The 26,577-nt window shown below is 46.2% G+C and overlaps 1 protein-coding gene across 3 annotated transcripts in view; it reads right to left on the reverse strand.

Moving 5' to 3' along the window:
• LOC147618859 (nodulin homeobox-like) overlaps positions 1-26,577 on the reverse strand; it is a 113,178-nt gene that overhangs the window by 27,355 nt on the left and 59,246 nt on the right. For all 3 annotated transcript variants that reach the window (XM_086773941.1, XM_086773940.1, XM_086773939.1), the window contains exons 7-8: positions 23,258-23,389; positions 22,975-23,070 (exon numbers count right to left, since the gene is read on the reverse strand). In XM_086773941.1, the coding sequence (XP_086630067.1) occupies positions 22,975-23,070; positions 23,258-23,389 (228 nt within the window). The remainder of the gene's footprint in view (positions 1-22,974; positions 23,071-23,257; positions 23,390-26,577) is intronic.

The following is a 26,577-nucleotide window of genomic DNA, read 5'->3' on the forward strand; positions in this document are numbered from 1 at the left end:
ATGGTGTATAAAAGCACGGAAGGGTTACATAACCATCTTAGGATCTCGTCTGGTGACAGACATGATGGGAATCCAAACTCATCATGGATCACAATAAGAGGGAAAGCAATTCTCTCTCTCTGAAAAAGCGTGTGTCTCCGTGTAGCGTCACATAGTCAGGCATCTGCAGGTCAAGATGGAACTCCTTGTGGTTGGAGTCACTGAATCTCTCGGAGGGGGAGGGGGGAGGGGATTATTAATGCCTTCAAAAAGACCTAAAGGGTCTATGAGACCATAACATAGTAAATGTGACCCATGTATGAACGGTAAGTCATAACACACGGAGTATTGAGAGGACATGCTGAGAGACAAGGCCAGCCCATACAAGACGTTGCCCAGAGATCCATCACTGATTTCTTCATGGCACGAGCATCCACATCAGCCACTCATGCCGACACCACCACATCGACATCAGCTCATACCAGCCGTACACCACCGCATCAAAAGGAGTCCCAAGTGGGCAGGCCTATTCCATCCTACATGCCAAACACCCCTGACCTAGAGCACCGAGGAACATAGCAGCCAGGTACGAGACGGGACGTATAATATGGCAAAGTATAATACGCGTATTATACGTCTTTTTCGAGGGGCCAAAATAAAAAACGCCGTTTTTTTTTAAATAAAAAACACTAGTTTGGTCGAGACATGTCACATACATGTTTAAAGTTGAAACTTGAAGTGTTGAACTTTAAGACTCAAGACTGGAGTTATAACTTATGAACTTATGAACGTTTAAACTTTAAACTTTAATTTTGAAAGACAAGGAGAGACTTGAGTTATGAATCATTATCATGCTTAAAGAGATTAGAGAATACAAGATAATCATGAAATGTACTGAGTACTCATGAATCTAAAATCACAAAATGGGGATCTTGAATCCTGAATCCTAACATAAATAAGGACGAAGCCGCAACATAATAACAATGAACATATGTCATACATAAAAATGAGCCACTAGTCTATAGATACTGGAATGTGGCATACAAAATGTGACTCATGAGTCATTCATCAGAGTCAAGACTCGGACTCTGAGCTAGAATCATCCCCACCATGGTCACGGTCATGCTCATCCTCCTCACTAACACTCCAATCACTAATGCTGGCCTCTGCCTCTGGCTCGGGCTCTGCCTCTGCCCCTGCCTCTGCCTCTGTCTCAAGGCCCCTGCCCCTGGCTCTGCCTCTGCCCCTGCCTCTGGCTCTATCCCTGCCTCTGCCCCTGCCTATGGTGCCGGTCCTCGTGCGAGTCTGATGTGCAAAAGAGGCTCTCTCTGCTGCAAGGAAAGCCCACACTTCATCTTCTTCGTCACGAGGGTGCACTAGCTCCTCCATGCGAATCTCAACCTTGAAAGTGTCAGGATTGATCTCATTGATTGCTTTCATTTTTTCCCTCTTTCGAAGAAGCTTCAGATTGGAATTGACAAAGACAAGACGCTTTAATTGTGCAAGCAACAAGCAATTTCTTTTCTTTGTGTGTATGGCCGCAAACAAGCTCCAATTTCTCTCACAAGCGCCGGAGGAGCAATCTTGTGAGAGAACCCTCATAGCAATGCGCTGTAGCTCGGCACAGTCACCACCATACTTCTCCCACCAACTGACAGGTTTAAGCTCGGCATCTCGAAGACTAGCTCGTGGTGAGCCAAAATCAACATCATGCATGTCGCGAAACCGAAGAAGCTGGGTCTCGAGAAGATCTTGCGTTATTGGGTCTCTCTCCACTTTGGTGGTGTACTCTCTCCATCCCACATTTAGCTCGCGATCATGTCTTTGAGCATCTTGTCTCCAAAGTGGATGCAAGATGTGGCTAACAGCATGAATTGGACGATGAAACCAATCCAATCGTGTTTGCCATATCTCCTTGATTTCATCCATCCTTTTGACAAAGAAGTTTAGAACAAAAGACAATAAATTAGAATCTAGAATACATTATAAGAAAAAAGACTCAAGAGTCAAAAGCAAAGAACGACTTACATCCTACAACTTGCAAGTGGCATTCCTATTATCATCAAAGAGGTTGCTTGCATTGAAGGCCGCGCCCACCTTCTCCATGAACTCGTAGATGAGGCCCATGGTGCATCCCTCCGAGTCGCTAAGGCGTAGTGCTGCGATCAATGGCTCCATGAATGCTACAATGCACTCCGCATCATGCCAAAAGACTGCCTCATAGATGAGATCCTCAAATCTTTTGCCCTTTTCGGTGCGGCTACCATCCCATGAAATCCATCTGTCATCCGTAATCATACGCCGCAAACCACGTCGACATTTTACCAATTTTTGGAGGACAATGAAGAGGTAGGCAAAGCGGGTACTTGAAGGCTTTGCGAGCTCCGTCTCACAATTTGCCCGATAGATACCAAGAGCTCGTTGCTTTCTTGTCACATAGTTTACCATAAACTCAGCCTTCTTCACCACATCCGCCACCCCATGGTATGGCTCCCACATCTTCAATTAGAAGATCAATCGAATGCGAAGCACAAGGAACCCAACTGATTTGTGGATAGTCTCTCTCCACTAGTGCGCCGCGGCAGCCTTGCAATTGGATGCATTATCTGTGACTACCGCAACCACATTCTCGCTTCCCACTTGTTCTATTGCTGGCTTTAGATGCCCATAGATAAATTCAGCTGTATGTGCCTCCCCGGAGCCATCTATGACAGTCAAGAACATGGTGCCGAGACAACAAGAGACAAGGATATTTAAGAGAGGGCGGCGTTTGGTGTCCGACCACCCGTCACACATAATAGTACACCCATACCTTGCCCATGCCGCCCGTATTGGTGCTAGCTCCTTCTCAATGTCCATGACCTCTGCCTTCAATTCTTTGGTGCGAAGAATCTCATATGATGGAGGCTTGAATGTGGGCCCCGCATCCGCCACCGCACTAAGCATGTGTAGAAAAGCCGGCTTGCGAGCATGGTCAAAGGGCACATTGCACTCGAAGAAGTATTGCCGAACTCTTCGTCTTGCATTCTCATGCTTGATTTTGGCCCAACTTTGTTGAAGAGACTTCTTTGGCACATTTGGAGGTGGAGGGCTTGGGGTGAAAGATGGATGTGCACCACCGCTATGTGGAGAAAAGAGGCTAGAGCTCGAGAAGAACCGGCAACTGATGATGCGGGAACATCCTGTTGTGGTGAAGTCTGGGAGGAATCTATGATGGAAGGTGCCGTACCTTGAACCTCAACTCGGGCTCTCTTTCTGGCACGAACAACACTTGGATCTTCACCCAATTTCTGAATGACATCATCAGGAATGTCGCTAGGACACACATCAACTCCCTGGCCAGTAATGTGGAGAAGGTGAGCTCTAACACGCGGTGCACTGCCGGTGTAGACAATGTTGCAATGCTTGCACCGCCAATTTTTGTCGGCCTTGTTCTCGATCACTTCATCCCATACCGCTAATTTCTTTCTCCCCATGTTGCGTCTCACACGAGTGCCGCCGCCTACGTAGCCTATAGGTAGTAATAAGTATGCGTGTGTGAGTGTGTGTGTAGATAGTATGTAATATGTATTGAGACGAGAGAGAGAGAGAGAGAGAGAGAGAGAGTTATGTTGCTGCCTTGGGAGCCTGAGCAAGGGTGGGTGGGGAAAGGGGGCCGAGAGAGTACCGTACCAGCGGCCAGCGAGCGGCGAGCAGGGACGAACGAGCGGAGATGAATGAGAGAGAGAGAGAGAGAGAGAGAGAGAGAGAGAGAGAGAGACGTACCGGGTACCGTACCGGAGAAAGGGGGGCGGCAACGAGGAAGCGAACGTGAACTTGGGCGTGCAGGTTCGGGAAGCAGCACAGCGCACCAGAGCGCACGCGGATCACAAAAAAGCCCAAGCATAACGTTAAACGTTAGCCTGGCAAATTTTTTAATAAAAAAAAAACCTCACGTTTTTTTTCAAAAGGACGTTTTTTATCCAAAAAAACGTCCCGTCGAGTATTTTTTATAAAATACACGTTTTATAGCTGCTATGCCGAGGAACTCCACCACACGGAGACAGATCCATGAGCTTTTCCGGTGACATGAAATGCCCTCACCATAGCCACATCTGCCTTGAGGAGGCTTCTAAAGTCATGTTTCACTTTACAGTTTTCATGTTCTTTTTTAGTTTTTCCATGGCGATATATACCCATGGTATCATTGTACTAATCATTGTCTCATAGGCCCTTCGGGTCTTTTGTAGACGTCTCGGGGATTTCAATGCCAAGACGGGAAGTCAGCAGGTCCCACTACTCGATCTAGACGATCCTATCAGACTACAGGAGCTGGACATCACTGACACAGGGCTGCAACGATCATCACAGGACCGTGAGGTCACAGTGTCCGGGAGATATTTCTTAGAGCTGGGAGCTGCACATGGTCTCGTTATCTATAACAAGATGTCCCGATGGCCCTCCTCCGGCGCCCTCACCTCCTTCCCTCGCTCAGGAGGTACTAGCACTGTGGACTACCTTATGGAATCTCTGGCTTTGGCACACCTTATCCCCGACTTCTACATTCCGCCACCCCCTTTCAAAGGTGACCATGCTTACCTCTCTTTCACTCTTACCTCCACACCACCCGTCCCTCCACCACCTCCCCCCAGGATGAGTTATACCGACTTTTCTTAGGGCCGAACTACAAAGAGGCATGGAGGAAACTCCGAGAACATCGCCCTCCCACACCTATCACCTGCCCAGACACATGGCACTCCTATGCACGCTCCCTATCCCCCATCAGCCACCCCTACCCCCACCACCAAACCCCCGCCCCACCACCTCCACCTTCTTCACAAAGGGCATGGTCCTCAAGGCCATTCGTAGACTACGCAATGGGCGAGCCCGAGATCATGAGGGAATCACTGCCGAGTACATCTCCCATGCCCATGATACCCTAGCGCCCCTACGAGCCTACATGTTCAATAGAGGCCTTCGTGAAGGATTTCCACCCTCTTGGTCCACCGACACCATCACCCCCATCCTCAAAGCCGGAGATCCACTTGATCCTAATAACTACAAGACGATCATGATTGGCCACACATTGGACAAGCTCTATGGATCAGTGCTAGAGGCGGAGCTTAGTTCATAACTTCATTTGCAGAGAGCCACGGATACAGAGCCTCAGGACAGGCTGGCTTTCGGAGGAGCTACTCTACCCTTGACCACATCTTCACCCTCCGTGCCATCATCGAGGAGGGTAGAGCACGACACCAGAGGATTTACTGCTGCTTTGTGGATTTCCGCAAAGCTTTTGATACTGTACCCCGAGCCCGCCTCTTACACCGTCTACAAGAGATCGGAGTCCCATCTGACATGGTTTGGAGCATCATCGCCCTCTATGAGTCCGTCACCGGACGAGTGAGAGCCCCAAGAGGTACATCACAGGAGATTTCCAGCACCATTGGGGTGAAACAAGGCTGCCCTCTATCACCCACTCTTTTCGGCCTCTACATTGACGAGATCTCGAGCTTCATTGATGGATTAGGCGGGGCTGGTCCCACACTGGCAGGCATATTGATCCCCATACTACTTTATGCAGATGACATCGTCCTCCTTTCACACTCAGCCAAAGGGATTCAGAGACAGTTGGATACCTTACATGACTTTTGCACTCAGCGGGACCTCTCTATTAACCTTCAATACCTCCCGCCCCGTCACATCCAGATTGAGCTTCACATATAGAGGAGATGCTGTGGAGATTGTCTCATCCTATGTCTACCTTGGTGTCACTTTCAGTGGCCCACGCTTTACCATGCTTCCCGTAGCACATGCCAGAGTGACGCGGGGATATGCAGCCTTGAGCTTACTTGAGCGGCAGTGCTTCCAGGCACATTTCCAGGAGCCCAGGACGAAGGGCTGGCTTTTTGACACCCTGGTCACACCAGCCTTGATGTATGCAGTAGCTTTCTAGGGGCCAGATTTATCCGATGAGGATTGGCAGCGAGTTGAGAGGCCCCAGGTCATGATGTTCTCCCATATGATCCGTAGAGCAAACCATCAGTCCCACACCTGGACAGTTTTGTATCACCCCAGTAAGATAGCTATGTTTATGTTTTCTTTCTGTTTTATTTTCCATTCCATGATGAGATATGCCACGGACATTATTGTATCACTTTGGTCTCATAGGCCCATTGGGTCTTTAGTAGACACTTCAACTGATCAGCATACATGGATCTACCGGATATACATTTTTCAGTATTTTCCAGTATTTTCTACTCAGTATCATCTCGGAGTCTTACAATTCTGTTCTTATAATTGTAGGACAATCAATTTATTGTACTTCTTAGTCTCATTTAGTTGTTCTCTTTTCATCTCTCTCTCTCTCTCTCTCTCTCCCTTCTATCGAGATGGTCGGGTCATCATTGATGGCCGGCCCATGGATTAGCGGTTTGGGGTCTATGGGACACAGACCAGGCCACTGACAGAGATACACATGGCAGTATGGAACTGTAATGGTTCACTATGGGTGCAGCCTGGACGACTGGAGCATGTTATGGTGGGGAGAGACATCATACTTCTGACAGAGACACATCAGAGCCCAGAGAGAGGGCTACCTCGAGTAGAGGGATTCCAGTGGGAGTCAGCATACAGGAGGACCACACGCCAGGGTACCTCGAGAGGGTCGGGGGGAGTAGCAGTCCTATTCAGACGGGAGCTACAGGGGAGACTGAGAGTGGTAGCACAGGATCCAGAGGCTAGATACATGTGGATCAGCTTACAGCTCTCACAGGACAGGGTTATATACATAGCTTTATGTTACTTTTCTCCATTAGGATCATCCTATGTCATTACAGAGGACATGCCACAGGAGGAGGAGACAGGAGCCTCGCCATACACTTGTCTGTCAGAGGAGATTATGCATTATTCTACACTAGGGGAAGTATTTCTTACGGGCGACTTCAATGCCCACACACAGAGCAGACAGTGTGAGGTGTATGACTATGATGACATGGAGATCCTCCACCCTGTGGATCCAGAGGAGATAGGGGCTAGTCGGGCATCAGAGGACACTGGACCAGATAGAGGACATTATGGGGACCACTTACTAGAGTTGGGAGCCAGGCATCGTCTCGTTATTTATAACGGGATGCTACAGTGGCCGGGATCAGGAGGGCTGACATGCTTTCCACATGGGGGTCATACACAGACCGGAGGCACGGTGGTAGACTACATTATGGGGTCTTTGGAGGCATCACAGCTTGTCACCTCATTCTCCATTCCACCTCGTCCTATTGGGGCAGATCATACATACTTGGCATTTTCACTAGCCGGATCACCAGTATCACTGGCCCCCCACATACCGACGCCACACACTACCATCTACTTCACACATGACATGGCAGACATATACACTGGCAGAGTAGAGGATGGGCTCCTACTCATGGATCCCCTGGCACCTATGGATACCATTACAGCCCAGCTCGCATCACTCCTACACACGGCTGCATTACAGAGCTTCCCACATCGTGTACACTCAGGAGAGCCTGCGAGACCTGGGACTATGCCCCAGAACAGATGGTATGATGACGAGTGCAGAGCCCTATACTCACGGCTGCGCATACAGAGAGCCTTGGGAGCCATCACAGAGCAGGAGTCGAGGAGAGAGATGAGGAGACTTACTCGCCGCAAAAGGCGGGCCTTCGCAGAGATACAGGAGCTAGAGATCTTTCATTTCTTCATGAGTAGAGATAGCCCTGTCTCATGGCGGCACTTTAGAGAGCCCCGGACCCCGACACCTATTGCAGACCCACAGACATGGCACACATATGCAGAGGGACTATACCATGCCCCACAGCAGCCACCTATACCTCAGCCACAGGAGCCTCGACCTACCACAGCTAGCTTCTTTACCCACTCGATGGTACAGGAAGCTATCCGCCGCCTACAGCATGGACGGGCCGCCGACCATATGGGCCTGCAGGGTGAGCATCTCATATATGCAGTAGATTCTTTAGCTCCTTTTCTTGCACACCTGTTTAACAGGGCACTAGCAGAGGGTTTGCCTGCAGAGTGGACGATGCATACCATTGTGCCGATTCACAAAACAGGGGATATGCTCGATCCGAGCAACTACAGGACGGTTATGGTTGGCCACGTGCTGGCCAAACTGTATGGTGCAGTGCTGGAGCAGGAGCTTAGCTTATATGCTGAGCGAGCAGGTTTACGCTCATCAGGGCAGGCAGGCTTCAGGAGAGCTTTCTCTACCACCGACCATGTATTCACTTTGAGATGTATGATTGATCAGGCCAGAGTGAGGAAGAGAAAGCTCTATTGCTGCTTCGTGGATTTCCGCAAGGCATTTGACACAGTACCACGAGAGAGGCTCTTTCAGCGCCTGCAGTCTCTTGGCATACCAGCAGATATGACATGGGGCATCTATGCATTATATGAGCAGGTTTTTGGGCGAGTCAGATGTCCAGGAGGCATGTCCGAGACTATTGCTAGCACCATTGGTGTGAAGCAGGGATGCCCACTTTCCCCCACGCTATTTGGGTTATACATTGATGAGGTGGCTGACTTCATTACACGGGGAGGCGGAGATGGAGTTGATTTAGCAGGTACCTCAGTACATATTATGCTCTATGCTGATGATATTGTATTAGTGTCTGAGTCTCCAGGTGGTCTACAGCAGCATTTACATGCACTCCATGATTTTTGCACACAGAGGGGTCTTACTGTGAACCTTGGGAAAACCAAGGTTATGGTCTTTCATACATCGAGACAGGGCAGGAGTCAGCTGACATTTACTCTCGCAGGATGCCAGGTGGAGGTGGTGACATCATACGTGTACCTAGGGGTTACCTTCTCTGCAGCAGCCACACGCTTCACCATGGGTTCAGCAGCCAGAGCTAGATTGACACGGGGATATGCAGCATTGGCTATGCTAGAGAGACAATGCCACCAGGTGCATTTTCAGGAGCCCCGGACGAAGGGGTGGCTATTTGACACATTAGTCACACCGGCATTGATGTATGGAGCAGCGGTATGGGCGCCAGGCCTTGCTACCCATTGGTGGACACAGATAGAGAGACCACAGGCCCTCATGATGGCACGCATGATACGCAGCAAACCGTCAGTACCTCATGACATTATCCGAGCAGAGTTTGCTGCGCCTCCTATGATGGTAGAGGCCATATTTCAGACTATATGCCTGCTAGACAGATTCAGAGAGATGCCACAGGACAGATTGTCATACAGAGCTTTTGAGGCATCTAGACAGCTGGCTGAGGCAGGAGACAGAGGATCATGGTATGCACAGGTCACACATTGGTTCTCACAGCATGGCCTAGACATGGATCATCTACCACCATTCCAGTATGATAGGGATGCACCACATATCCGTCTCTCTCATAGTGAGAGGAACAGAGTATTGAGACAGGATCTATGGCAGCTCTATACACGAGAGACATGGATATCGCCTACACAGCCTCTTCCACCGAAGATGCTATACTACAGAGATCACTTCATGAGTATCACTGATGATGGATTTATAGAGAGGCCTAGATACATGGAGGGCTTTTTATCACACGGCTCCCGAGTGGCTATTGGTCAACTCAGAGTTTCATCACACCGATTGGAGATTGAGACTGGCAGAGCAGCACGGATCCCCCGAGAGGAGAGGGTATGCAGATTGTGCAGAGAGGAGGTGGAGAGTGAGGAGCATTATGTATGCAGATGCAGAGCATATACAGCCATCAGAGAGAGATATCCCATTCTATTCAGAGAGCCACGTTCCCTACGCCAGATCTTTGAGGCAGCAGACCAGCGCATACTGGGGAGATACATTCTAGACATACAGCGCCACAGAGGCACATTATTACAGGCTCAGACAGCTCCAGAGGGAGGGAGACAGACACAGATTACTGCATTTTTTCAGAGATCCATCCCCCTCCCAGCCCCTACACGGCAGGGAATTACTCTCCAGAGAGCAGAGACACTTAGAGCCCGCAGGAGACAGAGGGCACCTGGCTTTCGGACACCACGCCTATACCAGAGAGAGATGACAGCGATCAGAGCTCAGTTTCACAGAGAGGGTGCGGAGCGACTGGCTCGCTTCAGAGCACACCCAGGCATGTTCTTCAGGGAGCTGTGGACACCCCCTTCACTGATGTATACCATTCTATACCCCCAGTATGGTACAGGATGGAGCTAGCTAGGTTGCATATCATGATTGTATACTCCATGCATATAGCTTTGCATTTTTCTCCTAGTAGTAGAGCTCCATCCCCCGCACACCCAGATTCAGCTTTTTTTTTGTTCAGTACTTTTTCATTTTGTTGGGATGACAGAGGATACCCCATACAGGTACTCCGATTTGTCTCATAGGCCGAGTTCGGTCTTTTGGAAGACGTTAATAAAATCTTTCTTTCTTTCTTTCTTTCTCTCTCTCTCTCTCTCTCTCTCTCTTGTTTTTCTCAATGATTCAGTCATGGTCTCATAGACCTTTGGTCTTTTCTCTCTCTCTCTCTCTCTCTCTCTCTCTCTCTCTCTCTCTCTCTCTCTCTTTGCCATGGCTTCCCACCTTCTTAGTCCACTAACACCATCATTCCCATCCTCAAAGCGCCAGGGACCCATCAGATCCTGGCAACTACAGGACTATCATGATTGGTCACACATTGGCCAAAGTTTATGGATCTATGTGAGCTCGGCTCCATTTCGGAGATGCATGGATACAGGACCTCACGGCAGGCAGGTTTCTGGACATACTCCACACTAGACCACATTTTCACACCGCTGCTTTGCGGACTTCCACAAAGCTTTTAACACTATCCCCCCCACTCGTCTCCTTAGGCAATTACAGGCTTTGGGTGTACACTCCAAGGTGATATGTGGCATCACGGCACTTTATGAGTCAAGTACTGGCCAGGTCAGAGCTTCAGGATGTATGTCATGGAGGTCACTAGCACTATTGGGGTGAAACAAGGCAGCCCTCTTTCTACAACTCTGTTTGGGCTCTACATTGATGAGATCTCTGACTTCATTGACAGACTAGGCGGCACATGCTCTCCTCTAGTAGGTACCTTGGTCCCCCTCTTGCTATATGTAGATGATATAGGATTGTTTCAGATTCAGCTGAGGGACTCAGGAGGCACCTGAAAGTAATACACACATGTGAGCAGCGAGATCTTATGGTTAACCTTGAGAATATTAAGATCTTTAACAACTCTCACTCAGTGGGACTCCAGATGGATCATCTACTACCACCCTTTCAGTACAGTTTAGATGCCCCCCACTCTACCTCACCCATCAAAATACTAGCCGGACATTCCATCGGATCTCCTCAACCTACACACCTACACCAAATGGCTTGCACCCCCCTTCCCTCCACCCCCCCCCCCCTCTTTTCCCCAAGCTACCCACAAAGATACAAAGATGTAATTCTATAGACATCACTTCTTGAGGGTCACAACGGATGGATTCATCCAGAGGCCGGATACCCACAAAGGCACATGTCACATGCCATGTGAATTGCGATTGAACATAGTCACATCTCATCCCACCACCTTAGAGTGGAGACGAGGAGGGCCGAGGGCATTGCCACAGAGGACAAATTTATCGACTTTGCTCAACAAAGGTCGAGACAGAGGAGAACTACTTATGCAAATGCCCAATATTTTATAAGGTCCGAGGGACAATCTGAATGGGAGAGATAATTAGGGTTAGAGTTTCATGTGGGAGACATACACAGAGAGAAGAAGGAAGAGAGAGAGAGTTGTGGGGATAAGTCAACTCATCAAGTGTGTGTGTGACTCCCCTATCACACATGTATATTGCACTAGTACACATAGTGCACATAGTACATTAAAAGTACTAAGTGTACTATGTACTATAACTCATGGGCTAATACACACTATAAGGGTGGGCATAATGCCTTTACCCCAACAACCTCCCACTTAAAGGCAAAGTGCCCTTAAATGAAGGAAAAGAAAAATCAGCATATACATGATAATATACAAGGCCATATCAAGGCTGAAACTGGCCTCATCCAATGCCCATTAAGTGTCTGCAATGAGCAAACCGCTCCGGAGGCAAACTCTTTGTCAACAGATCAGCCGGGTTGTCATCCGTATGAATCTTAACAAGCTGAATTTACTTGTTCTCTATCACCTCTCTGATGAAGTGATACTTCACATCCACATGCTTCGTCTTTGCATGAAAGACAAGGTTCTTTGCCAACTGGATGGCACTTTGACTGTCACAATGCAACAATGGAATATCCCCTGTATAGCCCAAATCAACCACTAACCGAGATAGCCATAATGCCTCCTTGCAAGCCTCTGTGGCTGCAATATACTCGGCCTCTGTAGTAGATAAGGCAGTGCACTTCTGCATCCTGGATATCCATGACAGAGCACCTCCTGTGAATATAAACACATAACCGGTAGTAGACTTCCGGTTATCTCGATGACCGGCATAATCCGAATCCGTGTAACCATGCACCAATGCATCCTGTTTGCCAAAGCAAATGCACATATCTTGTGTGCCCTTCAGGTATCTTATGACACCTTTCACTGCTTCCCAATGCTTCTTGCCAGGGTTGGCCATGTATCTACTAACCACTCCCACTGCAAATGCAATGTCCGGCCTAGTAGCAACCATGGCATACATGAGACTGCCACAAGCTGAAGCATACGGAATCTTGGCCATATCAGCCCTGCCACTATCTGACTGTGGGCTAACCTTAGCACTGAGTTTCACATATGGAGGCAAAGGAGTACTAGTCTTCTTCCCCCCGTCCATATTGAACCTCTGCAAAACTTTGCCAATGTATTCCTTCTGAGACAAATACAACACATGCTAATTTCTGTCCCGAAGTATCCGCATACCCAAAATGTGATGTGCATCACCCAAATCCTTCATATCAAAGGTTTGATGCAGTCTCTTCTTCAAGGCATCCATCTCTTTACGAGATTTCCCGGCAATCAACATATCATCAACATACAAGATGAGGATCAACAGACTGCCATCCAAACCTTTCTTGGTGTATAAGCAGTGATCTATGTCACTTCTCCTGAATTTCTGGGATTTCATGAATGTATCAAATTTATGATACCATTCCCTTGGTGCCTGTTTGAGCCCATAAAGACTCTTTTTCAGCTTGCATACAAGCTTCTCCTTTCCATTCACTGCATAACCCTCTGGCTGTTGCATATATATCTCCTCATGGAGATCACCGTGAAGAAAAGCAGTCTTCACATCCATCTGAATCAAATCCAAATCATCATGTGCAACCAAAGCTAATACAACTCTAAGTGTGGTCATTTTGACTACTGGAGAGAAGATCTCATCAAAGTCCACACCATATTCCTGCTTGAAGCCCTTAGCCACTAACCTGGCTTTGTATCTTGGCTTTGCATTTGGTGCAACTTTCAGCCTGTAAACCCATTTGCATGGCAAAACCTTCTTGCCTGCAGGCAAATGCACCAACTTCCATGTTCCATTTTTGTGCAGAGAATCCATCTTTGACTTCATGGCACGCTCCGAAAGAGCCTTGTCTGCCCTCTGTAAAGCCTCCTTGTAACATGAGGGCTCCCCACAGTCAGTGAGCATCAAGTAGTCAACCCCTGGAACAAACCTGTCAGGGGCTCTGGAGGGTCTAGTGGACCTCCATACCCAGTGACCATCATTTGCAGGTTGCTGTCCAGCCTGCATATCACCTATTGGTGGCTCCTGTTCCATGCCATAAGGCTGAAAAATCACGCCCGGTATCTCCTCTAACTGTGGTATATCCATAGGGATATCTTCTGCCATCTCTGGCTGTCCATTTGGACCATTTTCAGCACCATTTAAGGGCTGGTTTTGCTGCTGTAATGGCTGATTTACAGCCCTTGGTTGTTGTCCATGATGTCCATCATCATCAAAGATGACTCTGCCAGGCTCCTGTTGCCTTGCAGGCTCCTTATACATGCATGTTTCATCAAAAATGACATCATTGCTGCGTATAATCTTTCTATTCACGGGATCCCAAAGTCTATACCCCATTTCACCTCTGTCACCATATCCTAGGAATATGCATTTGTGAGACTTAGGATCAAGTTTGGTGCGCATTTCCCTGCGTATATGCACGTACGCAACGCAACCAAACACTCTCAAGTGCTTGTATGACGGAGGCTTCCCTGTCCATACTTCTTCTGGCACTTTCCCACCAAGCCTCGTGTTAGGTGACCTGTTTATAAGATGAACGGCTGTCATAACAGCTTCAGCCCAAAAACCATGAGGTAACGCAGCATGTGACAACATAGAACGGACCTTCTCCTAAATGGTCCTGTTCATCCTCTCTGCTGTCCCGTTTTGTGGAGGATCATAAGGAGTAGAGAGCTCCCTCTTGATGCCTTTAGCATCACAAAAGTCCTGAAACTGTTTGGACATATACTCTCCACCATTGTCGGAACGCAAAGCCTTCAGTGTTTTGCCAGTTTGATTCTCAACAAGAGCAACAAACTTCTCAAACACTGAGAATGTATCACTCTTCAAACGAAGAGGATAAACCCACACCTTGCGTGTGGCATCATCAATAAAAGACACAAAATATTTTGCCCCTCCCAAAGAAAGTTGAGGCATCTCACATACATCTGTATGCACAAGCTCTAACTGAGCATCTTTCTGTCCAAGAGCTTTCTTGGGGGGGCAACTGGAGTTGCCTGCCATATATACAATGCTCACAAAACTGAAAACTTGAGAACTTTAGAGAAGGCAAGTAACCCAAACGAGACAATTGCTCCATTCCTTTGACACTCATGTGTCCCAACCGGCTATGCCACATAGAGATTTCCGGCAGCTCGGTTGCATTTACATTAGCATGGTGACAAGCACCTGCATGCATAAAGTGAAGAGTGTCCACCTTAGAGCCTCTGGCAACAACCAGTGAGCCCTTACTAATCTTCCACTTTCCACGACCAAATGTGGTAACATAATCAGCATCATCAAGCTGTCCAGTAGAAAGCAGGTTCTTCTTGATCTCAGGCACATGCCTGACATCATGGAGCATAAGCTGTGAGCCATCTGAAAACACAAGCCTCACATCACCTCTGCCAAGAATCTTGCATGCATGGTTATCACCCAAATAAACTACTCCTTCATTGCCAGCAGTATACCTGACAAACAAGTCTCTGCAACCTGTGACATGAAAGGAGACACCTGAATCAATGATCCATGAGTGCATACCATGACCATCTCCTGTAAGAAGTGAATGGGCATCCAGTGAAGACGTGAATAGGACCTCATCCTCACTGTCACCTGCATGTGACACATTGACTTCTTCAATCTTGACTCCACTTTTGCCCTTTGGCTTCATCTTTGTCTTTGTCTTTGCCTTTTCCTTTTCCTTTTTGATCATTTTTCCATTTGTAGCATTGCTTTTTGATGTGTCCCTTCTTGCCACAATAATGGCATTCCAAGTCCTTTTTGGAGCGAGACTTGCTCCTTCCCTGTTCTTGGCTTTTACCCCTTTGCTGGGATCTCCCACGTGCATTCATTGCATTGGACTTTCCAACAGAGTTGTTTTTCCTGTTCATCTCTTCTCGAAGAAGAGCACCCTCAACATCTGCATATGACAGCATAGCATTCGAATTGCTAGTGGCTGTCCTGAATGTGTCCCAACTCTCTGGCAAAGTGCATAAGAGAAAAGTGGCTTTGAACTCATCGTCCATTGCCAACTTTTGATTTATAACTTGGCTCACAATACCATTAAACTCATTTAGATGGGCTGTCATAGAAGCCCCTTCCTTCATCTGAAGACCTATGAGTTTCTTCAACCAATACACTTTGCTTGAGGCACTTTGCTGGGCATACAAGTCCTGCAATCTTTGCCACATTCCCCAAGCTGTCTTCTCTTCACGAATGCTGAAAAGTAAAGAGTCTGACACAGACAACATCATAGTAGATCTTGCCAGCTCATCCATATCTTCCCACTCTTCAGCAGTAAGAGAAGCGGGCATTACACCCCTTTCTTTGATAGGCTTGTGCTGCTTCTTCTGGAGCAACACATTATAGCACTGGGTTTGCCAAATATCATAGTTATGTGAGCCTTCAAGCTTCTTGATGTGAAGCAATGAAGAGCTCTCACCTGTGGGTTGCCATAGCAATATGCAACCTGTCAATGCCTGACTCCCTGCAAGTGTGCAAACACTACACCAAAAACCACACAAAGTGCTCACAGTTGTTCTCCCAAGCTTTATCTCCCACTGCGGAAGCACAAATGCAACTCTACTCCCACTGTATGTGATGAAATCACCAAAATCTGGTTGCTGCAGATTTAGGACAGCACCTTAAATGTGCTCTGTTGCCCTTCCAAAGTACTGTACAACAGTACCAAGTGCTCACCTGTGATGTACCAAACCTCTACCGGCAAGTACAGCAGCTGAAATTGAGCCTTTTGGTCACTCAAATCAATGTGCAGCCATGCCAAAACCTGTACAAAGCTGTACCAAATCTGTACCAACAGGTACAGTAGCAATAAATGCTCTCCTGGCTGTCCAAATGAGTGAAAATCAGACTTTTACAGTCCCGAACACTGCATACAACAGTTCCGAACAGAAATTGGGCAAAAGCCCCTTGACTGCAAGCTGATTTCTGAGGATTCAAGGCATAAAAGTCTTGCCTGCTGTTTTGCCAAGCTCAACAAGCATAAAATCTTGAAAAGCCCCTTGATTTAAGATCAATTTCTGATCATACATGGTACATTGACGCACATGAAGGCATCCAGAGTCTTCGCGATGCTTTCCCCTGGCCACATATACATCCAATACATGGAAACTCCTTGATTTACAGGCACATTGAGTGCTTGACAGGCATCAACACGTTGCCCAAAGCATCAAATACGAGTGTCTGCATGTAAATCAACCCAATCGGCACAAAAGCCCCTTGATTTGCACTGCAATTTGCTGCAATTTTGCCCGAATGTGCGATTTCTCACATCATACAGCATGTATGAATGCTTAATTGCACAATTACATCAAAAGCCCCAAATTTTGACATCCAATTTCCTGCAAATTGATCCTGATTGTGACCAATGTCACCCAATTTTGCTCAAAATTTGAGCAATTTGGCACTTGACCTGCTCAATTGATGATTGTACCTGCTCAATTGCAAATTGGACATGCAAATTCCAAAAAATTGAAGCAAATACCTCAGGTAATTTTTTGATTTTTCTCTGATTTGCAGGCTGAATTCCTTTGTGTTGATGCTGTTGCAGAAAGGGAGGGGGGCGCTTCTTGCTGATGTTGCTGAATCCGGAGTTGCTGCTGCTGAAGCGTGTGTTGATGCCTACTCACGTTTGCTGTTGATGCTGCCCCACGGCTGCATCCATTATTGCAGGGCAACGTGTAGGCGGCCTCTCTCACCCTACCAGGCAGCGGCGACGTGTAGGCGGCCACGTAAAGCTGCCTCACCAGGCAGCGATGGCCGATAAACAGGCGGGCCTCTGTATCGCCTCTTCTTCGCTCGCTTGCCTTCCCTTCGCGCTACCCTGTAGCCCGCGTGAGTGCTTTGCTCACGCCTTGTGTGTTCGCCTGAGTATGGACGCCCAGCGTTCAACGCTCACACAGACAGCACACGCCTGCGTTGCTGCCTTCGCCTATCCGCCTAGTAGCCAGTTGAACGCCCAACGCGTTTATGCAAGCGCACGAGTTGCCGCTAAACTCCTGCCTGACTCCTCCAGCTACGCGTAAAACTCCTCGCTCACCTGCCTCCCCTTCCAACCGTCAACTTCTCTCGACACAGTAGAGATTGACCTTCTGTCGACCTTGCTCACAGGCACCAGTTGAAAGAGGGATTGTGTGAAGAGCTGGGTGCAGCCATAGAAGGGAAGAGGGAGAGGATCAAGATAGCTCTGATACCAGTTGAATGGGAGAGATAATTAGGGTTAGAGTTTCATGTGGACCTTGCTCACAGGCACCAGTTGAAAGAGGGATTGTGTGAAGAGCTGGGTGCAGCCATAGAAGGGAAGAGGGAGAGGATCAAGATAGCTCTGATACCAGTTGAATGGGAGAGATAATTAGGGTTAGAGTTTCATGTGGGAGACATACACAGAGAGAAGAAGGGAGAGAGAGAGAGAGTTGTGGGGATAAGTCAACTCATCAAGTGTGAGTGTGTGACTCCCCTATCACACATGTATATTGCACTAGTACACATAGTGCACATAGTACATTAAAAGTACTAAGTGTACTATGTACTATAACTTATGGGCTAATACACACTATAAGGGTGGGCATAATGCCTTTACCCCAACACAATCCATTGCCTCTTCTGAGAGGGATTCGGTCCATTGTCTAGGATCATTGACTTTCGCAACCAACATTGCCTAACCTCTCTATGTGTGTGTGTGGTTCTCTGTGACCACCCTGGTGGATCATTGACTTTCACGACCAGCATTGCCTAACCTCTCTTCCTTCTCTATGTGTGTGTGTGGTTCTCTGTGACCACCATGGTCACATAAGTGGGCCATGTGTGCACTTTGAACCGCGTGTGTGTATGTGTGTGTGTGTATCTGTGGTTCTTTGTGACCACCCTCTAGTCACATATGTCGGCCAGGTGTGTGCACTTTGAACCTTGTGTGCGTGTGTGCGTGTTGTAGTTCTCTATGACCACCTTGGTCACATATGTGAGCCAGGGGTGTGCACTTTGAACTATGTGCATGTATGTGTATTGTGGCTCTCTGTGACCACCCTTGTCACATATGTGGACCAGGTGTGTGCACTTGAGTCATCTATTTTTTTTTTCAACTAGCCTTAGGCCCAAGATCCTCCCATAGTTACCGTTTTTCACCACCCGCCGTAGGCGATGCCGCCAAGGAAGCACCTTGTGGGGGGTTGAACCCAGAACATCCTGGTCCTAGGCAAACACCTTCACCACTTGTGCTATCACCTCATTGGCCAAAGTTGTCGATTTTTTTGCGCATATTATATTAATTTTATCTTTTAATTGTAATGCTCACGTGTTTAATTATAATGGGAATAAGAATTTTAACTATAAGACCTTTTTTTATTTGTCTTTCAATTTTTGTGTTTATTTTTAATGTGAATAATAAATTTAATTTTAGAAATAAGTTTTTTATTTTAGATGGGATTATCTTTAAATTTAAGTTTTTTGTCTTATAATGCTTGCTTTGTTATTGATTTCACTTGGGGCAGTGATAGCATACTTTGGATTCTTTGCCCTCAAGCATCGGCCACTGTAAGGCCACTCGAACAACTACAATGCATAATATGCAGTGGCAAATCTTGTCACATAAAATATTTGCAAGCATTTATCTAAGCGTGTACCAAACAAAGCATGCGTGAATTGATGTTCTCTAATGAACTTCACAATATTATTTGTATCAACGTAGGTTGTACAAAAGGCACCTTTGCAATGTCTTTCAACAATAAGTTTAAGGTATGTGCAGCACAAGGAACCCATGTTATTTCTGGATGTTTGGATTGTATAGCAAGACTTGCACTCTTATAATTTGATGCATTATTTGTAACTATTGTTGTCACATTCTTTGGTCCACCCACCGAAGCAATTGCTCTTTCATACACCTTTTCAATGTAGATGAAGTCTTCTCTCTCAAGGTTGTGTCTATTGCTTTGAGAAAGACGACACCTCTAGGAAGAATCACACTACATTTATCAAGGGGTTCTATTTACAGTGGTCCATCCATCAATTGCAATGGTACAACCAACAGTAAGCAAAAAATCAACGACTTTGTTTCAAGGCAACTTCCATTGAATGCTTCACTTTCTACAAATATTCAGTGCACATTATTATAATCAAGCAGCGGAAATCTGGATTGCGAATCAAATTAACAGGAATGCCAAATGCTATGAAAGCTTGAGTGTTGCATTCAATGATCCCTGCTCTTTACAATGTTTCTTAAAAGATTTAGAAGATAGAGGCACATCAGTCGATGCATCTTCTCCTATCGAAACATCATCAAGAGTGTCTAGAGGTTGTGTTTCTCCCTCAAGATAGAGGCACATCAGTCGATGCATCTTCTCCTATCAGAACATTATCAAGAGTGTCTAGAGGTTGTGTTTCCCCCTCAAGTGTACACTTTGCAAGCGGTGTCATATGTCTTTGTTTTTCCTTTGTCTTTAGCTCAGCAAAGTAGGTATGCATAGCATGGAGGAAGCAGTGAGCAGTGCTCTACATTGACCCCGACTCCACATAGTTACTCTTTGATCCATGTGGCCCTACCATGCAAGCACCGCACCCAACGAAACCCCCTTCAAAGTGAAGGTGGTGAGACCCAACACGCAAAGGAAGAAACTATCTTCTAGCTCCATCACATGTTGCAAGGGAGCGATCTACCCATGTGCACCTCCTGTGCCATGCTAATCCTCTAATCAGCAAGCGACTGCAGCAACAAGGCCAGCTCTTTGTCACCCCCCTAGCTCCTACCAAGGATAACATATAAAGGAAAAACACACAAAGGGATTATTTAACTCAAATTTCAGGGACTTCCTCGAGCAGAGTATCCATGACACTCACAAAACAGAGACAATGATGGGGATTATAGACCCCCCTTGCCGTTGAAGATGATGATTTCTTGTGGCGACGCTTCCAGGCTAGTGCCAAAGCACCCTCCATGGTGCCAGCCAAAAACACAGAAGGTGGCACCTTTGCAAAACAGTCAAAAACACTCTCCAAATCATTAAAGATCATGCTTGTCCTTCCACTCTCGTTGTAAGCCTGGATTAACACCATTCCTGCTCACTCTATCATGTCATCCACCTCATTCTCATTCATGCCACTAAGAATTCCTTCAAACTGTTCAGGAGATTCTAGCATAGAACGGGCATCTTTCAACTTCTGTAATGCAACTAGACATAATGCGGTGCCTTTGTCAAATTGAGAACTGATCAAATACCTTTTGACAAGACCAACGACATTCCACAGGTAATTGTTCCACGAAGAAGAAGATTCGTTGGTTTGCACTGAAGAGGATGAGCAACAATCCATAACAGATGTAGACAAAGACGTGGCAGAAGCCATTGCCAAGAGCTTTTGCTCAACACTGCTTGCCTTTGCTTAGCCTGCACACTACATTGTTGATACACTTATGGTGGACATCAACGAGCAAGTAGAAGTGGTGGCGGGCGGCACACACATGAAGCGGAGAGCTGAAGGTGGCTGAGAAGGTCCAGGCGGTGGTCACTGAGCAGCAAGACACACAGTCTACAAGTCGATGAGGAGATGGGTTGCAGGTAGGCGGAGATCTGGCACAAGAGGAGCTGCCAAGTTGGACACAGATCTAGCTGCCGAGCAGGGCGGAGCAACTGGTGGTGGCGAATGTCTCCCTACTAGAACCGCCAGGAAAATGGGCGGTGATAGTGCGCCCTGCACTAGTACCACCTGAAATTGGCAACGAAAACAGCACTCAGATCTGGGCAGGCGGCTGCCAGCTCTGAAATGATGGCGACAAGTTTTGGGCAATAGTGTGAGAGCCTAGCTCTAATACCATTTGTGGTAATTAGGATTATGGTTAGCACAGAGCTGAAGCAACAGCTCTGTGGGATCAAACAAATCCATGTCGTTGGTAGTATGTGTAGAGAGAGAAAGCTAGAGACAAACTTGATTAGAGAGAGAATACATGCACGACTCAATAGTAATTCTATTGATTGATATCTTGTAAGCTTCAAAAAGTGCAGTGCCTTTTATAGGCTTTAGAGCCTTATCTTTTGACACAACACACACTGGGGCGCGATGACGCATGGCGAGTGCCTATAACACCACTACTTATCTCACACACACACACATAAAACGGCTATAAGAAGTTCCGCACACACATAAACACACTATGCCATCTCACGGTTGTTTCACACATACGTGGATACATAAACACATACAAGGGTTGGTTCACACATACAAAGCTCCGAATACCCAACAATGGTCTCTTAAGTCTTTCCACATGCTCACCACTAAAACAATTGGTTCCTCCAAAGGAGGGTGATGATAAGAAAAGGGCTATCTTGAAGGCCCATCGCATAGCAACTCCTCCACTCCCTTACTTTGAATCATGAAAAGATAATCTTATTTATGCCATCCTCGTTGTAGTGGGGAGCTGGACTGGACCCCATCACCTAGGAGACGTTCTATCTTTGGCAAGATAGAGTTTTCTTCTTATTTTCAATGTAAATTCTGAAAAAAACCAAATGATGGTACTCATCTTTCTTCTCCAAACCCATTCTCTTGGATGCTACTCTAATTGTAGCAGCTATCTCACCTCCTTCAGCCATCATGTCCAACTGCACCAAAGGGCTTCTTATTCTTGAAAATGCACCATTACAGTATGAAAACGAATTTTATATGAGATTTTAACAGCCATGAATGCGTCATGGCCTGGTATCATGGAAGAGTTTTCTTCAGAGCAATGAGAGGTCTTTGGCATGATGATGTAACCCGTCTCTGCTATGGAGTTAAGTAGATGTGTGCTGTTTGTTGGTTTCAGGTTCAATGCTTTGTTGGTGTATTAGTATGGTGTAGCACTTGAAAATATGATAACAAGGGAGCTAGGGTCACGTGTTTGATTGCACCCTAGTACAAGAGCTTTGGAATTTGGAGGATAGAAAAGGCGTATGAACATTACAAGCACCATGTATAGGGGACCTTATAATTTCTTTTTGAAAGGGAAGGACATGTGGACCCTCTAGAGGGCATATCAGAAGGTCCCCATGCAACTTCACTGAGGACGTGGAGCAGGATGTGGACCAGAAAAGCGTTGAACCAAGAAGCAAGCGTTGAGGCTCGGGACAAGTCATGTGAAAAAATCGATGCTTGTATAGAAATCATGTTTGTACTTGGTGCGTGGTTTTTAGGCTGCAATAGAATATTCGGGTTTTGGCTCAGCTTGTGGCCTTGTTTTCCTCCCTCCTTCACCCTTGCTTAACCCTGTTAAGTAAAGTGTTGCTGCACTAATCTTAATTTTCCTTTGCCACTAGGAAAAACCCAGATGGATGAATGCTTGTAACCTTACATGAAAATACTCACCTCTGAAGCAACCATCTCTGCAAGATGCATAGTCCTTACATCAGCAGCAACCTCGTCCAGAAATGAAACTGATTCCGTCTCGCAGAACCGGACCATCTGAGGGCAAAAAATGTAGATCACAGATGTGCACACATTCAATAGGCATAGTGGAAGCATATGTAGGTATGCATGCTGTGAGAGTATGAATGAACAAATATGGCAATTTCGGTACCCTGCCTTTTCTTTGTACATACATCCATACATTACCATGACCCTCCAACTAGCAAAAAAAGTCAAGACTTACCAATGCAAGGACCTTTGATTTGAGTCGAGCAACTAAAGAAACCAGGTACTTTGACTCTGCGAGCAAAAACGGCACATGTAGTTTCAACACAGCCAATGCCAGACGCAGAACTCCACCATTCCTACAAAGCTCCTGAAAGAAAGACAACCCAAATGAAAAAGGATTGTTGTGCCAAAGTCAACATTGAATTTTAAGCTCTCATAATCAAGGTGTGTATACAAAACCATTTCTATCATAATCACAATTAATGGAAACTTCCTAGCAAGGCAGTTAAAAATGTTGGGTACGTGTATGTATGGCATCACCATGGAAAGTACTGACTGAGATAAGGTATGTTATGCAAACTGCCATTTATTCATGATAGATACCTACATATCTAAATATATACTATGCTACAGAGAAAATATATTTGACCACATACGCATAAACTTCAGGATTCAACCTATTTTATGTGAAAATCCATGTATCAAGCAAGAAGAAGAGAATCAAGCAACTAATCCCCGCACAAGAAGGAAGCCAACTTCTACATTAGCAGAAACCATAGTCACAAGAAATGTTTCGTATGTTGCATCGTTTTATTTCGTCTCTATGGATGAAGCAGAGAGGTTTCGAAGTGATGCTGTTGAATCAAATTGGGAAAGGTGAAACTTGTAAAATCTCAACAATTGGGTGTGAAATTAGATGCGATTGAGGTTAAAGTGTAAAATTGGGATTTATAAATTGGGGGAAAGTGAAAAAAATGAAAAAATTGTGTAAATTTTCAACAATTGGATGTGAAATTATGTGAATTGAGCCTGAAGTACAAATTGGGATTTATAAATTGGAAGAAACTGAGAAATTCAAGAGCTACTAGAAAAATTGCAACAATTGGTGTAAAATTACATGAAATTGACCAAGAAATCGAATTGGGACAAAATTGTCTTTCAACCATTGCAGTTGAAAGCATGAAATTGGGATCTATAAATTGGGAGAAAGTGGGAAATTGAAGAGCTAGTTGAATACTTGTATGAAATTTTAACAATTGGGTGTAAAATTAGGTGAGATTGAAAGTCAAATTTGGAGACTGTTACACGGTCACAAGAAACATTTCGTCTATTTTCTATCTTTACAAGAGTGAAAAATCCAACTCCAACGAGCCTGATGGTCACTCCACCAAGCACTAGGCATGGTCTATAACCACCTACGTGCAATCCCAAACGGTGAATTCGCACCCATATAGAAAATGTTTCTAGTGTTCAGGACTTTGATCACGGCGAGAAGTTCTCTATCATATATCGAGTGATTGCGCTCAGCAGAGTCAAGCTTACGACTCATGTAAGCGATACGATATCCCTCTTGTTGTAGCACCTGCCATGGTTGCTAGCAAGGCGCTTCGTGGAAGGCCTTCTTGAGCTTGTTAAAAGTAGTCAATGAGGCAGGAGAAAGCTGCACTTTCTGCATTCACACCTTAACACCTTTCAGCGCATCAGAGAGTGAGGTTGACATGTCAAAGAACATGTCCACATGAGACTGATATGCCTAGCAAAGTCCCAAGGAGGAACGAACATCTAACATCGTGACTAGCACCTCCCAACCAAGGATGTCCTAGACCTATGCGACATCTAGACAAATACCCTCGGTGCTAATGACAGCCAAGGTAATGGACCTTTGACATATAAAATTCTGACTATTTCTCAATGATGAACAACTTGCTCCACTCGAGAAGTTTCAAAACCTGCTAGACGTGTAAATCATGCTGCTCCAAAGGGCGGGAGAAAACAAGGATATCATCTAAAAAGACAAATACATAGTTGCCAATCAAGTCCACAAAGATACACATCATCATACAATTGAACGTGGTTGGAGTATTTGTCAAACCAAAAGGCATAACGAGAAACTCATAATCGGCCCTCTCAGTCTTAAAAAGTCACCTTATGGATAACTTCTCAAGGACTATCCAAATCCAATGGTCCCGTTCTAAAGATCTAACTTGAAAAAAAAAATAACATCATTCAACCGCTTGAGGATGTAATCGATGCGAGGACATGGAGAACCGACTTTTGATGGTCACTTTGTTCAATGCTCTGTTAGAAGTCATCTCCTGTTTTTATTGAGACACCAGGGCCTCTGTTGTAGGTGTTGTTCTCATTTTTCCTCACTCCCCGTATTTTTCCCCAATCTTTCCCATTTTTCTGTGGCTTGGGGGGCAGTCCTGAGCTGGCAAGTGCATCTTTTCTATGGCCGACTGTACCCGACTTCTATACAGATCTGGCCGACTCTTGATTGCTGGCCGACTGGTCTTTAGGGCTGGTCGTGGAGTTTTGTGCCTGTCGGCTGCCTTTGGAGCAGGCCAACTGCTGCCTGGGGTCCATATAAAATGGCCCCCCACATCCCTTGCCATTTAGTCTTGTATCTTGTATTTGGGATCTTCTTTGTGTATATAGAGCAGAGTTACACGCCTCTATCTCTCTCCTTGCTGTTTTTTTGCATTGTTCATGCTCTAGTGTTTCCAGATTTTGTCATCATCTCCGCTGCGTATTCTGACATGGTATCATAGCCCTAGGCTCTTGATAGTTCTTGGGATTTGTGTGAGCAAGAGGGGGACTATTGTGTTGCTGATTGGTGGACTGTTTGGGACTGTTCGGGAAGAGGAGAAGCAAGAGGACGGCGGGCTGATTTGTTGGACAGCCACTTGCAGTTGTAAGTTCTTCTTTGTTCCCACCCACCCACCCTTTTTCAGTTACATCCCCGCAATGGCAAATTTATTAGAGATGGCTGAGAGGCATGTGAAGATCCCTACACTCCCCACATTCCCGGTGGACCGTCAGTTGGACGGGAACAACTACGGCATATGGAAGGTTACGATGGAATCTGTTCTGAGTCATATGACCTTGCTGATTTCATCGTTGTTGGGGTTCCACGGCCGGAAGTAGAGGAAGAGGAGTTACCGTCAACATGAAAGGACCGAGAGGCACAGGCACAGTTGTGGAATCGTGTCAACGCCAGGGTCCGTTCATTTATCTTCCTCAACTGCACACCGCAAGTAATCAATCATGTAAAGCATGACGCTAGCTAGAGGTATATGGCAACATTTGGCTTCTCTTTATAACAGGGTATCGCCCATGAAGAGGATTTCCTTGGACGTACAGATGCGGGTTATGAGCCCTGCAAAGTCGTCGATGATGCGGGAGTATATTAACAAGCTACAGGCTCTTTAGCAAGAAGTTCTTTAGCCTAGGAAGGAGATATCATCGGAGGACATGGCCATAACGTTGCTGTCGCATTTGCCCTCTCAGTACTAGCATTTTACTTGTCTTTGATTACCAGTGGGGCAGGCTCGG

Source organism: Cibotium barometz, chromosome 34, assembly GCF_041138505.1.
Source record: "Cibotium barometz isolate CiBa-2024 chromosome 34, ASM4113850v1, whole genome shotgun sequence".
NCBI classification, from domain to species: domain Eukaryota; kingdom Viridiplantae; phylum Streptophyta; class Polypodiopsida; order Cyatheales; family Cibotiaceae; genus Cibotium; species Cibotium barometz.